The sequence below is a fragment of the Pan paniscus genome, chromosome X (genome assembly GCF_029289425.2).
Source record: "Pan paniscus chromosome X, NHGRI_mPanPan1-v2.0_pri, whole genome shotgun sequence".
Lineage (NCBI taxonomy): Eukaryota > Metazoa > Chordata > Mammalia > Primates > Hominidae > Pan > Pan paniscus.
The window spans coordinates 51,478,467-51,497,013 of NC_073272.2; the positions used below are offsets into that span (position 1 = coordinate 51,478,467).

The 18,547-nt window shown below is 39.4% G+C and overlaps 1 protein-coding gene across 3 annotated transcripts in view; it reads left to right on the top strand.

Annotated features, from left to right (window-relative positions):
• The window catches only part of CLCN5 (chloride voltage-gated channel 5), a 162,264-nt gene that overhangs the window by 128,198 nt on the left and 15,519 nt on the right, over positions 1-18,547 (top strand). For 2 of the 3 annotated variants that reach the window (XM_003805958.6, XM_003805957.5), the window contains exons 5-9: positions 4,748-4,899; positions 7,357-7,456; positions 10,669-10,856; positions 15,437-15,559; positions 16,487-16,693. In XM_003805958.6, coding sequence (XP_003806006.1) covers positions 4,748-4,899; positions 7,357-7,456; positions 10,669-10,856; positions 15,437-15,559; positions 16,487-16,693 — 770 coding nt within the window. Of the gene's footprint in view, positions 1-2,444; positions 2,629-4,747; positions 4,900-7,356; positions 7,457-10,668; positions 10,857-15,436; positions 15,560-16,486; positions 16,694-18,547 lie in introns of those variants that run through there. The other variant, XM_003805959.4, reaches the window with a different exon arrangement.

Consider the following 18,547-nt stretch of genomic DNA (forward strand, 5'->3'; position numbering starts at 1 on the left):
TTAAAAATTTATTTTCTTTCTACTAAGTTTAAAAAATGCTAAGAAAAGAAACCAGCTAGATGTGGAATATGACCAATGACTTAAGCTGTTTGTCATCAAGTCAGCTATAGATATCTTGATGAAAGTGTGTGAACAAGTTAAACCTTTTCACTGATGAAACCTAAAATAGTAGCAATGGCTGTCATCATCATCATTGTTATACATTTTAAAATATATTGTTTTTCTTATTCTAAAAATATGATGAATATTTTTAAATTCACAGTCCGCACTTGTGTCAGTTAACCATTTAGAGGTCTTCATGTGCTAAAAGTTTTCAAAATATTGCTGTAGGGGCCACTGGCATTGTAAAAATTGGGAAATGATCTGGTCAGATCAGTGTTTCAGAAAGAATTCTGCTTATCTCAAAATAGTCTATTATTGTGTTTTTATCATAGGATGCATTAAAAGTTGGTAAGAATTTCTTTATCTTATTTTCACAATAATATCAATTGACCTACACTGGGCAGTCTGTATAATGAACACACACTAAAGATGGTAAGTTTGCCAGAGAAGGAATGGAGAGTAGAAAAGAATAAAAGAAATAAAGCATGTCAAACTCTGATACTGGTGCCTCATTTCTTAATCTAAATTGTAATTAAATCTTGTTTTAGTATGAGGACTGAATCATAGCCACCAGCCCTCTAGTTCTCAAAGGAAGTAACTGTACATGGAATAAAAAAAAAAAGTCCCTTCCTTGGAAGTGCTGATAAAGCATTTGAAAAACACATGAACTTTCATTAAAAGTCAATAACGTGGCACCAGCTATGCAATCCATAGGAACTATATATTTTTATGTACCAAAAAAGATAGTATCTTTGCTAAATCGACTGCTAAATACTATAGCTGCTAAAGTGTGAAATAATCTTATAGATAATATAAATCATACTAGATAATATAAGTGAATTCTTTAGTGGTCTTCAGATACTGTTACAGGTAAAATTGTGTTTACTAACGAACAACTTGGAAGGAGGCTTTAGAGGTTAGGCACATTACCCTCTTTGAATGAGATAGACATACTTTTCTAAAAGTTTAATCGAATAAGACAGTCACAGTTGGGCCACAAATGGCTTTTGCTTTTTACAGCAATGTAGCTCATGGCCACTTAATACAGTCAGTTGCCACTTCATTTTCAATCCTCCTCCTTAATGCTAGATTAGTTCATCAAGTGAGTGAGATAATATAACAATGATGAACTGAAAGCATACAGGTCCCATGCAGTGCCTCACATTTCATAAGGTTTTGTTGTATTAACATTTCAGGGTGTATCGAACCTTAAGAATTGATGCAAGTAATACTATTTCAAAGCTCTACACATAGGGTCCAGTTATTACAGCACACTGTGACTGGGTTAATGTTTAACAGTGGCTGTCCTTTGGGTTCCCTTAGGGAATCCTCCCAATTTAGGGAGTTGGGAGATAGCAATTTTATTTTTCTTTACCGGACTGACCTTATTGCACAATTAATTAAGACCTGCTTTAAAATAGCCTTCACAACCCTTTAAAACCATGGAAACATCATAGTGAATTTATTGTCAGGCTAAAATAGCTACTTTCATCCAGGTTGGATTAATGAGTATCAGAGTTGTTGTTGCTTTCTGCGTAGAGCATTACTACTCAGAAACAACTCATTTTCTTGACTATACTCTGGGTTTTCAAAGTGATGAGGTGCTGTTAAAGAACTGACCTTGTATAGTAAGTTCATATGAAGTTTAGTTTTTCACGTTTTGCTTTAATTATGATTTGTACATAAAGAAGCATAAAACATGTGTACAGTTTAAAGAATAATTATTAAGTGAACACTCAGGTAAACCACCTCCCAGATCAAGAAAAATGACCAGCATTCCAGAAGCCCTGCCCTTGCCATGTGCCCCTCCCACATGGCAGCCCTCTACTCTGGGTAGCTTCTGTCTTTACTTTTGCCATTTCCTTGCTTCTCTTTGAAATGTAATCACTTACATTTGTATTCTAAAATGATATAACTTGCTTGCCTGTTTTTGAACTTAGAGGCATAGAATCGTAATGAATGTTTTGTGCATTTTTGTGTCTGGTATCTTTCACTCAGCATTAGGTTTGTGAGACTACCCACGTTGCTGCTATCTAGTGTATTTTTTAAAAAACCTTTTTTATATTTGCCTTTCTCCCTTTTATACTTAGGACCCCTGTAACTCTAAATTCTTTTGGATATTTCTACTTTGCCTTCTTGGACTTTCTGCTAAATGAAGACTAAGACTTGTCTGGACCCAGGTTTCCTGAGCTGACCCGACTGCCCGCAGTTTGATGGCATTTGTTTAGATGAGACTACATCTTTAAGGCTTCTGTGCCCGGTTAAAAATCTTCCTTTCTCCCAGGCTGGTCCAAAGGTCTGGTCACATGACTCCAACAGTGACATCACATTCTGACCGCCAGGGAACACTGGTAGTTCTTTAGGTGGCGTTTGTTGCTGTGAAAGGCAGAGAATGCAGCAAGTGCCCTTCTAAAGCACTTCAGACTGGGGCTTCTTTTGTAAAAGCTCCCCAACCTGAATGACCAAATGCGGGCTGCCAAGGTTATTTCTTCCTTGAGGCAGAAAAAAAGAAAACTGTGATTGAAGGTAAGCAGACTTGAGCCTGACCAAGGACTGAAGCATGACCCCCGGGAGCAGGGGGTCTGGAGAATTGCAAGCAGTCTGTTGTAGGATTCTAATCACTGCCTGCTCTTTGAGAGGGGCCTGACAATTGCGTTTCTAAGGAAACCGGACTACAAAGGGGGATGATGCGGTGCTCATGTTACCTAGTGATGTAATAGGATTCTTTCTTTCCTGCTAGAAGCTGTTGCAGATCTTCATTTTGCCTTAATATCCTTAAAGGTGGGGGCCTCATTTGATATATAGTGTATCATTAGATAGCTATCAGATGATTTTTAAAATCAGTTTCACAAAATCCTATTTTTCCCCTTCTGAAAGGAGAACTCTTAAACCAGAGCAAATTCAACTGGAGCATTAACCTGCCTTAAAAAGTAAATATCTGGTTGTTTGGTGTCATGTGTTCATGTCAGCATTGGACTTGAGAATTGAAACAGCTTGCCCTCCCCCACCTCCACACACACATACTTTATCCTCTTTCTGCCCTCATTTCCTAGCTGGCTTTTTCCCTCTAAGCTCTCAAGAAACACATCAGCTTTCATCTTTATCAGTATGACACTGACATGATAGGAAATGCTGGGCTGGTGATTCAGCAGCCATCCATTTTACAGTCAGGTACGAATGAAGATATGGAAAGGACTTTGGTTGGGGTTTTAAGATTAACTTGTTCACCTTTTCCACTCCACCCCTACCCCGCCCCCACCCTACAGATGATTTGGACTCTGCAGAGCTTTTTCTTTCAAATGTGCACCTTGCCTGTGAAAGGCATGCTGACTTAGGTATTCAGAAGACTTACAATTGGTAAACCAATTGTAAGTACAGCTTGGGGTGTTCCTTCAAACTTTCCCCATGAGATTGCTAAAGTTGTCTGTTTGGAGTTTACAGTGAAGATGGGGATGCAGATGGGAGGAGAGGGAGTCAGCTCAGGCCCACTTGGGCCTCCTCTGCAGAGGGATTCATTACCAAACAGTCTGGAGGAAGCCTTGTCCCTGCCAAGGTTGGTGCTGCAAATGTGAGCTTTGGCTGGGTGAATTAAATGATGGCATTACTCTGCACTTTTCCCCAGTGTGCATTTGCATAGATTCCTCAGTACTGTTTTGTATTTTGTGTTTAATAGCAAAATCTTATTCCATCAGATGATGTTGCTGAAATATTTTGAATCAAGTTTAAGCCTTGTGTGAGTATAGCTTGTGAGTTTAAAACTTTCTCCCCCATTCCCACCGTTCATCAAACAAATTTTGGTTCAGCTGATATATACTGATTCTTGGATATGTGCTAGACACTGTAGAGAAGGAAACGATGAATCAGACATCAGGCTACCAGCAAAGAGCTTGTAGTCTAGAAAGGAAGATAAAGCATGCACAAAAGTAATTGTAATAGAAGTACCCAAAGCAAAGTAGATAAGGGACGATGATGGGTGGGCAGGTGGATATGTTTCTTGCAGTTGAAGGATCAGGGAGGGACATTTCATCACTGAATCATACACTGTTCTTTAAATCTCTGCTTGTAAATCTTAGACGGTGCTGACATACTTAGAGTTCCTACAAGCCTGTTACATCAGAGATCAAGTCTTATACCTATTGAAGGGAAATTTGTACATTCCAGCCAACTTAACTCGTGAAGAGGCCCACATGCTTTATTTGGAGTCCCCAGTCAGGCAAAAACCACTTCATAGGATTTAATTATTGCCTTATAAATGTAAAATGGTTCTTGATGTGATATGGCTGCAAGTGACTTTGACCCTTTTGTCTCCCTTCCATAAACTGAAATACCTAAGCTGCTCCAACCTCCTTTTTGTCTTTTGTTTCATAAATCCTTTCCCATTGCACACCAACTCCTGTCTCTCTTTGTACTGTCACTCTCATCTGTTGCTTTCCATTCACACTGCCTTTAGCCACTCATCATTTTGTGCCTACACCACAGAAACCTCTGAATGTAATGGATGTTCCTACCAGGTGACTGTATTTCTTTATCAACCCCAACTGTAGTCATCTTATAGTTTAAGGGCCCACCTTTTGGAACCAAAAAGAATGTATTAAAAATGTTAAGAGTTTCTGAAGTACTAATGTCTGTTTCTTGTTCAATACAGAGGACAAGTCGTACAATGGTGGAGGAATAGGTTCTTCAAATAGGATCATGGACTTCTTGGAGGAGCCAATCCCTGGTGTAGGGACCTATGATGATTTCAATACAATTGATTGGGTGAGAGAGAAGTCTCGAGACCGGGATAGGCACCGAGAGGTAAGACAAAAGATGGCACATGGGTAAGTGTTAGGAAATACAGGGGAAGAAATTGAAGATACATATTCTTTCTATTCTTTCCTTTCTTCAGCCCTGGATGTGACTGAATCTGGTTTCTGTTGGCAATATAGAGTTTCATTTTTAAATTTATTTTTGAAGACATCTTGCACATAATTTTTTTATTATACTTTAAGTTCTAGGGTACATGTGCACAACGTGCAGGTTTGTTACATATGTATACATGTGCCATGTTGGTGCTTGCACATAATTTTTATCCTAAATTTAAAAAATTGTATTTAATGATTTATCTTACTATAGTAAATAGTCGAAAAGGATCCTCACAGCTAAAAGGGATATAAATGCCTCTGAAGAGAGGTGAAAACAAACTTGGAGGAAGGTGGCAAAATAAATGTCAAAGATCTTCCTTTCCCATATAATCTCTCTTTTATGGTTTTTTCCTTAATGCAGGATATTCATAACTAAGAAAAGTAAATGGTTTTCTGTTAAAGGAATAAAAGAAAAAAATCTCAGAGCCCTAGTGTTTACTGAAGCATACAAAGTAAACTCCTTGTGATTATTGATCTTGTACAACCATAAAACCAAAGTAAACTTATGCTTTCAACTCCAACAAAACCACAAGACCAGTTAAATTCAAACTGGGGACATTAACTTAATGTGATAGGTAATAGATGGTACTTATGGCTATGGCACAGGTTCTTTTGAATTTAGCAAGAGAATTTCCCCACTTTTCTCTTTTTGAAGTACCATGAAAACTTCTCAGAGAGACTTGCCAAGGTCATTTGCCTTTAACTTGTTGCTGTGTATCATTTAAATTAGGGAATCACAATTTCTGGTTTGTATAAGGGCCACGTGGAGAGCTTATTAAAAAAATAGTTGTCCAACCCCAGAGATTCTCGTAGGTGGTCCTCTGGTGAGTCACTTCTTCAACCCACAATAGGTATTATTTTTTTTTCTTTCTTACTATTTCTGCTTGGACTCCAGATTTGAAATGTGATTTTTTAAGCTGCCCCATTCTCTCCCAAGTTCATGATTTCCTCCTCTTAGAACCAAGCAAATCTCTTGAGTAGTCAGGTCGAGATTGACTTTCGTTCTTAAGCCTTTCCAGCTCCTGACTGGTTTTCTCACGACCACCTGAACCCAGGAGTCAGGTTGTCCCAAGTACAGGTTTTGAGAAATTCCTTCTTAATCCATGGATATTTGGTGATTCCACCGAGTTTTCTTGTCACAACTCGAAAAATTGATCACTATAAAGCATTTCATGTTTTTTCATAAGATTTCTGCCATTTGGGAACATATACACATATTCTTTCTATCGTATGTATCAATTCATCAGGCGGGCTTTAGAATTTCTGCCATCTGTAATTTACCAGTTTGTCATCAGTTGCATATTCAACATGTTATCCAGATTATGAGAGTCACCTGTGATATGACAAGTGCACACTTCCTTTTATATTAATGGTTGCATCTGAGGCAAATTATGCCAATTAGTAATCCAAAACCAGTTAAAGTGTGTTTATCAAATAGCCCAAGGGGGCTTTTTGTTTTATAGCATTAACTGTTCATTATCAGAAGGGAAACACTGTCACAGGGAAAAATGTAACTTTGTTCCTTTTCAGCACTGAAATTGGAAACTTAGAGTCATAGGTCAAAACTATTTAAAAAAATGCTTTTGAAATTCTCAGAATAATTTATTGTTTGTGACTTTACTGTAGATAAGGTGGGGTAACTAAGTTGCCATTTCAAAGATAAGAAATAGAGGTACAGAGAAAGGGGAGGTACCAGTGACAAAACTGTCAGAATGTTGATTTTTAAAATGTAGGCCCTGAAGGGTTAAATTGTCAAGTCTAGGACTTAAAAGATAAAACTTTCTGCACCTCCTGATAGCCTTGATGTTACCAGCAGGTTGTTGAAAATGAAAAGAGATACATCATTGCTATCACTTAGTATCGGTGACCACTGTACAATTAGGGGTTTGTGGGATGAAGTCTGGGAATTTGCCTGACCTGAACCACAGCCCCCAGGTAGTAAGCCTCAATTTGTACTTTTATCACTCAAATAAGCCTGTGTTTATTTATTCTTTGAAAAACATTGAAACTATTTGCTGTGAGTCAAGAGATTGCCCTTGGAATATCTGATGTCCAGGACAGAAAGATACCACTGCAATAAGCAAAACAAGTTGATGCTATAAGAAATGATGGCTTGGGAGGAAGCTCTGAATAAGGGACTTGTGGGCATTACAATACTGTAGATGAAGGTGGGGTTTCGGTAAACCTCAAAGTTGTTAGTGAAACTGGTTCAGCTAAAGATTATGTGAAAAGTAGCTCTAAATTGGTCTCTATTCTCCAGTGATTTGTCTTTGTATTTCTTTGTTGAACAGTTTTTAAGTGAAAAAATGGTGTGTGTAGAGTGTACCAATGTTTTCTCATTTTCCCCTAGATTACCAATAAAAGCAAAGAGTCAACATGGGCCTTAATTCACAGTGTGAGTGATGCTTTTTCTGGCTGGTTGTTGATGCTCCTTATTGGGCTTTTATCAGGTATGGTAAACTGTTAGTTTTCAAAACAAATCTCCTAAAATTGTGGTATGTCTCTCCCGTAAGTCCTGAGCTGAGTCACGTACTGTGTTTTCCTGTTTTTCTACCTTAAATGAATTGCTGTTGAACCTTATAGAAGCTCAATGTCCCCATCTGTAAAGGGTACTAATACCTGCAATTCTTACCTTGAATAAATGAGGAAATGCATTTAAATGCATTTTGTACACTATAAAATACTGTATCCATTTTAAGGTGATGTTAGCCCTTTGGTGCTTGTTTTGAGGAAGAGCCCTTCTGTTGGAGACAGTTTTTTTTTTAATACATACTGCATGGGTTTTAGGAGATAAGATGTGGAAGAGGACTTCCTGAGACATTTTGTGGGTGTTTCTTAAACATCTACTCTCTCATTTGGTGATGCAGAAAAGCATGTAAGATATGGCTCCTACTCCTAAGAAGCTTATGATCTCATTCTTTCATAGTGGCTGGGGGTGGAATGGTGCCACCTTGCCCTATAAACTCCATCAACCTCCCCTGCCACTCCATATAATATACAGTCTCACTAAAAATGGTATACTTACTGTACAAATACAGCTTTCAACCAAGTTCCCAAGAAGGTTTCTCACCCGGTGGGGGGAGGAGAGGGCCAAGGACACTAGGTGGAGATGGTAAGAGGTGTGTCCTTATGGCATTAAAGGATAGGGCCTAGGCAAATCTGTAATCTTGAGCTGAAAGAGAAGTTAGGTGGAAACCTGGAGGTGGAAGGTATACAGTGGTAGTTAACAGCAAGTAGAGGCTCTAGTTTTAGGCTGCCTGGATTTGAATCCAAGCCCCACCACTTGCTAGTTTTGTGGCTTTCAGCAAGTTTCTTAACCCCTGGAAGCCTTAGTTTACTGATCTGTAAAATGGTGATAATCAAAGTCCCTATGTTAGAAGTTTGCTGTGAGGATTAAATGAGATATAGCACATAATAGCACTTATTAAGCACAGCAGACAGTTGTTAATGCTGCTGCTGCTGCCGTTACCAAGAGAGAATAATTCATGAGCCATGGAGTAGAATGTGACTGTAGCAAATGAAGAATGGCTTATCTATAGCTGGGTTTTAAAAAATTGTCTAGGGCAGGGATTGGCAAACTTCTGCTGTAAAGGAGCCAGATAGTAAATATTTTAGGATTTGTGGGCCAAGTGTTCTCTCTAGCACCCACTCCATTCTGCTGATGTGGCACGAAAGCAGCCATAGACAATAGGTAAACAAACAAGCCCAGCTGTGACCAGAAAAACTTTATTTGCAAAAATAGGAGACAGACAGGATTTGGTCCTTGGGCTATAGTTTGCCAACCCATGGCCTAGGGTGTTAACTCTGCCCCTTCTGGCTCTTACAGGAGAGAGAACATGGTCTGGCTCTTTGGAGCTGCCTAATAATAGACTGGGTGGTCTGTAATGCTAAGTATTGCAGAGAGGCTGAGGACAAGGAAGATGGCTGAGAAAAGATTATATGACCTAGCAGTTAGGAACACAGCAATTACCTTGAAAAGCCATCTCAGAAAAATATTAGAAGCTAAATCTATTCGGTTTGTGCAAAAGTAATTGCATTACTTTTAATGGCGAAAACCGCAATTGCTTTTGCACCAACCTAATAGATTTCAAGGGAAGGCAACCACTGTAGAAGTTTTGGTAGTCATAGGAGAGAGAGGAAGGGTAAAGGCTTGAAATGATAACAAGGACAAGGGACAGCATTTTATTCTTCAGGGTAGGAGAAACCTAATACAATTTGTAACCAGAGAAGAAAGAACTGACTCTGGGGAGGAGGAGAGGTAGAAGGAGAAGACAGGATTGAGGGTACCAGTGTTAGGTGAAATAAGACATGCACACGTGAGACAACCAGAGAATAAGCCAAACTGTATAACATCATGGTAATTTTCCGAATCCAGGCAGTAACAGATAGAAGGCCGAGAAGATTGTGGACCGGAGTGGCCAAGAGTAGGTGTCAAACAATGTGTTAGATTTGACTAGATTCTTCAAGTATGTAAGTAACCTATGTTAACACTTTTAGCACCTACCAAAACATACACATGACATGGCTTCCCACCCGTTGGAATGTAGGCATAATATCCTCAACTTTTTAATGTATTTCTTGTCACTAGGTGGTCAGTGAATATTTTTCTTTCCCTTGTACACACAGGGTATTTTGTTTTTAAGCATTGGAGAGCAACAATAGAAGCAGTGTGTCTGAATGCTGGAACAGTCTGGGAATTCAAGGGCTGTGAATTTTGTGATGGCTTTACTATTTCCCTAAAGCATGATTCTGGGCCATTTAATTTCTTTATGCCAGAGTTTCTTCATCTGGATGACAGAAATGATGAGAAGGCCAGAATCTAAATTACTATAACTGTCTTAACCCTATCAGTCTATTAGCCACAGTGCATCCTAAGTCCCCAGTTCACGATTCCATTTCCCATCATTTTCTTTGGTGAATGTTCTGTGTATAATACTGTTTGCTCTTTCTCAGTAAGAAAACTTCAGGATGTTCATGTCCTAGGTTCAGGAGGCCTCAACATGTCTATAGCTTCATCTCACCTTCCATGCACATCACAGTTTGTGCTTTGATAGATTCAGCTCCTTTAGCCCAGAATGCCTTCCTGCCATTGCTCAAATTCCCTTGTCCATGGAGCACAATCCTGCTATTAAGGCTTAGCCCTTCTCCCCATAATCTTCGTCAGCTCTCCTCTCTAAGCAATCTCAAATAAACATCATAGAATGTTCCTCAATGTTGGGCAATTCACATATTCTGAATCTTGTATATATGTATATATGTATATGTATATATATATATATGAGAATAAAAGAATCTTTAATAAACTTGACTCTTTATGGATCAGTATTCATAAAGTTGAAGTCAAAATAGTGTTTTTGCCCTGTTAGTTCAGCTTAAAGACAGGCCCACTAGCCCCTTGCTCCCACTTAACCATTTTGCTTTCCCTAAGTCCCTTCTATGTAGAAATTCCACAGATGGCAGTGTTTAGTGCAGAGATAATAAGTGAAAATCAAGCAAACACACAATGAGAAAGAGGTTACAGGTGGAATGAGGAAGTATGTGCTTATCTGTTACTTTGATTCCTTTCCCCTCATTTTCTCTGACAAAGCTTATTCTGATGACCAAAGAACAGTTTCCGAGATTCAGTTTAACTTTGGCCTTTCCCTCCCTCCCCACAAATCAGGTTCGTTAGCTGGTTTGATAGACATCTCTGCTCATTGGATGACAGACTTAAAAGAAGGTATATGCACAGGGGGATTCTGGTTTAACCATGAACATTGTTGCTGGAACTCTGAGCATGTCACCTTTGAAGAGAGAGACAAATGTCCAGAGTGGAATAGTTGGTCCCAGCTTATCATCAGCACAGATGAGGTAACATGTAGTGATGTTTTATGAGCCATTGACTTTTCTTCTTACATTTATTTTATTTCTTATACTGTGCTCACAGCAATTGCGGAATCTTCCTTTATTTTCCTTTCCACAGAAAGGGGAACCAGTACCAGCTGCCTTTCTCTGTGGTTTAAGTGCAGCTCTATTTCCATCTCTGCTGATGTGTAGAGTCATTTGACGCTTATGTTTAAAATGGTTTTTTGTTTGCTTTACTAAGCCTGGTGTTTCTTCTTAGGTACTAGTACATAGTGTGACTGAATTTCTCTTTTTCTAATCATTTCAAAAGAAGTGTCAGAGGCAGCCAACAGGTGAGCTATAATTTCTAATGAAGGACAGAGTGAGTTAAAAATGTGTTTATGTATATGGATTTGAAAAGTGATTTTCCCTGAGCATTGCATTAGAACATTGAAAAAAGTACAATGCATTCCATGTCAAAATAACAGAAACCCAGGAATAAAATTGCCTATCATCCCATTTTGTAATCAAATCAATATTTTCATTTGTCCTTGTCTTCTAGCATACGTTTTTGTTTTTTTTCTTGAGACAGGGTCTTTCTCTGTCACCCAGGCTGGAGTACAGTGACATGACCATAGCTCACCACTGCAGCCTCAACCTCCTAGCCTCAAGCAGTCCTCCCACCAGTCCTCCTCAGGAGTAGCTGGGACTAAAGGCGTGCACCACCACACCTAGATAATTTATTTATTTATTTATTTTGTAAAAATGGAGTCTTACTATGTTGCCTAGGCTGGTCTCGAACTCTTTGCCTCAAGTGACCCTCCTGCCTTGGCCTTCCAAAATGCTGAGATTACAGGCATGAGCCACTGTGCTTGGCCTACCATATGTTTTTTGATGCCAAGGTAACTTTGCTTATTTTTCAGTTCCTTACCTTTATTTTACCACTCAGTTATATGTTTGATCTCTCCCACTGAAAACAAAAGCACACAAAGCAAAAAACTCTCAACTCCCAATTCCACCCTGGCTTCCACCAACAAAGACAGGTACCATCTTAGTTCACTACTCATCTATTTTGTTAGTGAGGGAAACAAGACTAGGATGTATGTTTGTACTTTTAAACATTTATATTACCCTCCTTGGTCTACAAACAATTTGAGGTGGCATGTGCACACACATACACAAATACAAACAGTCCAGGGAAAAGGAGGATAGAAAAAGAATAAAGATAGAAATAGGAGTGTTTATATACATGTATGACTATGCATATTGGCTTAGGTAAAGGGTTCAATAAAAGGGATAGATACATGCCGTATGTTTGAGAGAGTTTAGGTCTATGCTTCTCAAACTAGGTTAAGGTCAGTGTGCCAGAGGGTAGGTGAAACTATAGGACAAACATTATTTGCCTTCCCGGAGCATTACTTTTTCCTGAATATTTGGAATTTTTTTTCAAAAATTATATGTAAATAATCATTTAAAAATGGAATGCAAAATTTCATACTTGTTAAGAAAAAAAAAAATCTTTCAGCTCTGCTCCCGGGTACCCTGTCCCATACTCTGATGCCTTTGTTTACTCTCTCCTAGATTAGGAGAACTTAGGTAGAAAAGTTTGAGAAGTCCTACAACTTAGGATGGGTGTGAAAGAGAGAGAGAGAGAGAGAGTGTGTGTGTGTGTGTGTGTGTGTGTATTTCCCTTGCTTTTGGGGGGATTCTTTTATTTTAAATGTAATTGGCCAGGCGCGGTGGCCTGTAATCCCAGCACTTTGGGAGGCCAAGGTGGGTGGATCACCTGAGGTCAAGAGTTTGAAACCAGCCTGGCCAACATGGTGAAACCCTGTCTCTACAAAAAAAAAAAAAAAAAAAAAAACATGTATATACACACATATATATATATATAAAATTAGCCAGGCATGGTGGTGAGCACCTGTAATGCCAGCTACTCAGGAGGCTGAGGCAGGAGAATCACTTGTACCTGGGAGGCAGAGGTTGCAGTGAGCCGTGATCGCACCACTGCACTCCAGCCTGGGCGACAGAGCAAGACTCTATCTCAAAAAAAAAAAAAAAAAATCCTCTCCTCCAAGGACTGAGTGAGGTGTGCCTCGTGCCTGTAATCCCAGCACTTTGGGAGGCTGAGGAGGGAGGATCCCCCGGGGCCAGGAGTTTGAGGCCAGCCTGGGCAATATATCGAGACCCCTGTGTCTAAAAATAAAAAAACTGGGCGTGGTAGCAACCACCTATAGTCCCAGCTACTCAGAAGGTGAGGTGGGAGGATTCCCTGAACCCAGGAGATCCAGGCTGTAGTGAGCAATGATAGTGCCACTGCACTCCAACCTGGGCAATGGAGTGAGATCCTGTCACACACACACACACACAAAAGTAATTACAGATTCATAGGAAGTTGCAAAACAATGTACAAGGAGGTCCTCAGTACCCTTCCCCCAGCCTTCCCTCCCTCAATGGCAACAGCTTGCATAAATGTAGTACCGTAGCAAAACCAGGAAATTGACATAGGTACAATCCACAGACTTTAGTTCACCATTTAGTTTACACACATTGATTTATGTATGTATTTGTGTGTGTGTGTGCACGCACGCATGTAGTTCATTGCCATTTTGTCCTATGTGGACATTTGTTTAACCACCACCACAGTCAAGATTTAGAACTGTTCTATCACTGCAGGGCTGCCTCATGCTGCCCCTTTATAGTTGTATGTGTGTAAGCATTCCAACAGTTACTTTCAAACTGGAGCTTGAGATTTGCTCTAGTGACAGATTTCTCTGGCTCTTCTTTTTATGAACGAAATCCTTCCCTGGGGAAAGAGTCCTCTAGGTTTTGGTTTTTGTTTGTTTGTTTGTTTTTTGAGACGGAGTCTCACTCTGTCACCCAGGCTGGAGTGCAGTGGTGCGATCTCGGCTCACTGCAAGCTCCGCCTCCCGGGTTCACGCCATTCTCCTGCCTCAGCCTCCCAAGTAGCTGGGACTACAGGCACCCGCTACCACGCCCGGCTAATTTTTTTGTATTTTTAGTAGAGACGGGGTTTCACCATGTTAGCCAGGATGGTCTTGATCTCCTGACCTCGTGATCCGCCCGCCTCGGCCTCCTCTAGGTTTTAAGAAGCCTTCTCCAAATGCCAGGAAATTGCCCCCCTGGTCTCTGCCTCTGGCCAGTTTGAGTTACTTTTCCTTTCACTCCCTTACCCTCTTCGTTTCCTACCTCTGCAGTCTTCTTCCTCCTTAGCTACATTGGAAAGGCAAAGAAATAGCAATCATGTGTTCCTCTGAGGGCCTAAGATAATGGAAAACCTGTGTCAAATTTACAACTCAGAAAAAACCTGAGCATTCTGGTTCTCTTTGTCTAGGTCAGTGAGTTACTTTAATAGTGTTTTGTGTTATGAAGTCAAAAGTCCATTGGGTTTTGTATTTACTGAGTGAGTTGCAATTCCTAATATTTCTACCAGCAAGCATAACTTCCTAATCAAAATTGCTTTTTTTGTAAGACATGACTGTTTGCAGGCCCTTTAATATGGATGAATCTTTCCTGCTGGTCAAAGCTAGATTTCTTTTGTGGCATGCTTCATTTATCACAGGGGAATAGTCTCAAAAAGTATATTCTTTCTATTTTAAAAAATAGTTGTTTCCATTTTATTTGTTTATATCTGGTACCACCAGGGTCCAAAACTTTCTACTTATATGGTTGTTCCTGAGTCTGTGGTACCAAAATTTTCTTGAAGATGTAGTTATATGTGGACTCTAAAAAAGAAAATTGAGTAAACAGAACCAGAGAGCAGAATGGTGGTTACCTGGGGCATGGAGGAGGAGGAAATGGGGAGAAGTGGACCAAAGGGTACAAATTTGCAGTGAGGTAGGGTGAATAAGTCTAGAGAGGTAATGTACAGTAGAGTTAATAATGCTGTATACTAAAAATTTGCTAAGAGTATATTTTAGATGCTCTTACCACACATACAAAGAAAGGTAACTATGGAAGGTGATATGCATGTAAGTTTACTTCAATGTAGTAACAATTTCGCTATATGTATATATATAAAACATCATGTTGTACACCTTAAATACATACAATAAAAAAATTTTTAAAAGCAAAGAAAAAAGCCAAACACCCAAAATTTTGTTACTATAAACTATGAGAATTTGACACCAAGGTAGGTAGCCAAAGGTGAATTTAGTGGAACTTTAGATCTGCTCTTCACTTCAGATGTGAAGCCAAGGTTCAGCCATTCCAAAGAAGCTGGGGGGTGCTCTTAAGACTCTTGGTAAAATGACATGGAATCATATATATTTGACTACAAAACCCATCAAAGCACTCATATAGAAAGAGAATTTTGTTTCATGGTTTTCCGTTTGCTCTTTTCCTTGTTCATCCTTAGAATCCATGGTAAATTTCCTTTGGGTGTAGCAAAGCATCTCATTTTCAGTACTAAGTGGCCTGACAGTGTTTCAGTAGTTGACAATTCAGAAAGAAAAGTCTTGAACAATTTAATCTCGGTGGTTTTTTTTTTTTGGACTTTTTTTCCTGAAAAAACATTACTCAGAAGAGCTGCATGTCTCACTGAAGCTGTCTAGGCTAAAACAAGCTTCTTTTTCCCCCTGTTCCAGGGAGCCTTTGCCTACATAGTCAATTATTTCATGTACGTCCTCTGGGCTCTCCTATTTGCCTTCCTTGCCGTATCTCTTGTCAAGGTGTTTGCGCCTTATGCCTGTGGCTCTGGAATCCCTGAGGTGAGTCTCTTAAAATGGTTTATAAATGGTTACAGTATGAATACTTTTTGGTTAAAATCTCTTAATATGTATTCCAGCACATACCACAATTTGATGAATGTTAAACAGGATCAGATCCTGAGGCCATCTAAGACCTAGGTCTTTCCACAAGTCCCTCTCAGCCTGGGCTACCAGGAAATTAAAGGGAGTTGATTCTTAGCCTCCTGAGGGTTCCTGTTGAGCCAGGCTCTGGAAAACTTCCCCTGTTCCCTATCCAAAAAGCTTCCAGAGTATATCCCAAGATTCTGACCTGAAAAAGCAGTGTTATTGTCAGCTTTTTCAGGGCAAAAGAAAGAAAATCATTTGGCACCTTTCCCACAATATGATTTTGGCTACATGGGATGGTTAAAACCCTGTTTCTAACTACTTTTGGCTTAGATTGCTTGACAGTGACTAAAGACACTGAGACTTAGGTTACCAGGATGACTTTGCCCTTCCCTGTTTCCTGACCAGGTAATAAGTCACAATTTTTTTTTTTTTTTAAGCCAGGGAATCAAGACTATACCTAACCTTTAAGGTTGTTTCAGGGACATTAGCCTTGTCCTCTCAAAACATGCCTCTTGGGCTACCACGTTGTAACATGAGGAAAACACCTATCCCTCCCTCTCCAGCTCCTCCTTCATATATGCACACTCTCATACTTACAATACATCCTTGCCCAGCTATCACTCCCCTCCCCCTAAAAAGAGGGGGAACATGAAAGCTTAAAGAACAGTTCTTGCTTTCTTGGGCTCCTGGGCTCCCTTCCAAACAGGGATCACTGTAGGTCAAGCATTTATATGTCACTTATTCAAAAGGTGCAGTTTCTATAATGAGGTCCAGATTTTTGCTTCTTAGCCTTGTTGACTTCCTTAGTCTATATTCAATCTTTCTGTGTTTAACCTGCAGATAAAAACTATCTTGAGTGGTTTCATTATTAGGGGCTATTTGGGTAAGTGGACTCTGGTTATCAAAACCATCACCTTGGTGCTGGCAGTGTCGTCTGGCTTGAGCCTGGGCAAAGAGGGCCCTCTAGTGCACGTGGCTTGCTGCTGTGGGAACATCCTGTGCCACTGCTTCAACAAATACAGGAAGAATGAAGCCAAGCGCAGAGAGGTAATAATGAATGGCCTTAATAGTCTCTTTTTGGTTGTGAGCATAAATGATACAATCTTAGGGGGTGAGAATTTGAGAGTTCTACCAATGTTAATGCAAACACCCTTTGACCTAGCAATTCCACTTGTAGGAATTTATCCTACAGATATCCTAGCATGTGTATGCACAAAGGTGTATAAGGATAGTGCAGCGTCTGTCAACATAGTAAAAAACTGAAGCAACAAAAATGTCCATCAATAGGGAACTGATCTAATAAATACTATTCTGTTCATACTGTAGAATACTTTGCAACCATTAAATGAGATAACCTTTTATATATTGACTTGGAATTCTGGCTATGAAACACCATTAGATTTTAAAAGCCAGTTTCTGAGTAATGTATATAATATAGTTCATATTTTTAAAAAGTGTACATGCACTTATTGATAGAAAATGTCTGGAAAGTGGTTTTACCCCAAACTGGTTTTACTTTTTTTTTTTTTTGAGACAGGGTCTCACTCTGTCACCTAGACTGCAGTGCAGTGGCATGATGACGGCTCACTGCAGCCTCGACCTCCCTGGCTCAGATGATCCTCCCACCTCAGCCTCCCAAGTAGCTGAAACTACAGGCACGCACCACCAAACCCAGCTAATTTTTGTATTTTTTGTAGAGACGGGGTTTCACTATGTTGCCCAGGCTAGTCTCGAACTCCTGCGCTCAAGCAATCCTCCTCCCTCAGTCTCCCAAAGTGCTGGGATTACAGGCATGAGACACGATGCCTGGCTCACGCCAAACTGTTAAAAATGTTTATCTATGGTGAGTGGGAGAGTGAGGGGTAGTGAAGGAGAAGTAAGGATTTTAACTTTTTATTGTATGTAATTCTATTCAAGTATATATTGCTTCTCTTACAAAATAAGTTACAGAAAGAATAGATTTTAAAAGAAGTTGTTTATTGCTATGGAATAGTACATATAAGTGCAGTGTATGTTTCAGATGTCGGTTTTTTCACTTTCTATTTCTATCTAACACTATACTTGAATTAGTTTCTCTCTGTATTGGACCTCTCTCTACCTTTTGTTTCAGCCCAGCTAAATTAGTCCCGCCATGGCACCTCTGTAGTGGCTGTCATGTTTATGCAGTTGTTAATGTATGCTGTTTTGAGGAGGAAGGACTTTTTTTAAAAAAAGTTCCAAGTCATTGGTTTACTTTTTTCTTGCTATAATTAAGGGCCTAAGAGAATAATGGCTCTTGCTTTATTTTCTTTGAATTACAAAGAAGTCACATATGGAATGGGTCAAGACTAAGGTCATTTCACTTAAAAGGATTTTTCACAAAACAGGAACCTAATGATTTCTTATGAAAACCAAAAAAAAAAAAAAAAATTAACCACAAGACCCAGAAGGAAACTCAAAGATATTGAGATTTCAAATATAGAATAAATTTTGTTGGTTCAAGGGAGAAAGGTCCTGGCACTGTTAGAAAGGAGAGGAAAGCTAGCAGGAGAGAAGATGGGGAAATATGAGTAGATTGTTTAACTACCTGTCATGCAGTAGAGGGACTTAAAGGTAGTGTTAAATTGGTGAGGTTGTTAAATGGGAATGACATTCAACAGAAGGGAAGAGTTGAGAAAACATTTTTTTTCTAGAAGGGCTTTATTAGAACAGTTATGAAATTTGAATGAGATTTATAGATCAAATAACAGTTATTAGTGTAAATTTCCTATTTTGATCATTGAACTGTGATTATGGAAGAGACTGTCTTTGCTTTTAGGACATAAAAGCATTTATATCCTACATGCACTGAAGCATTTCAGGGTACATGAGCCTTATATGTGCAACTGACTTTTCTGAGTGAAATTCCAATTCTTCAGAAAA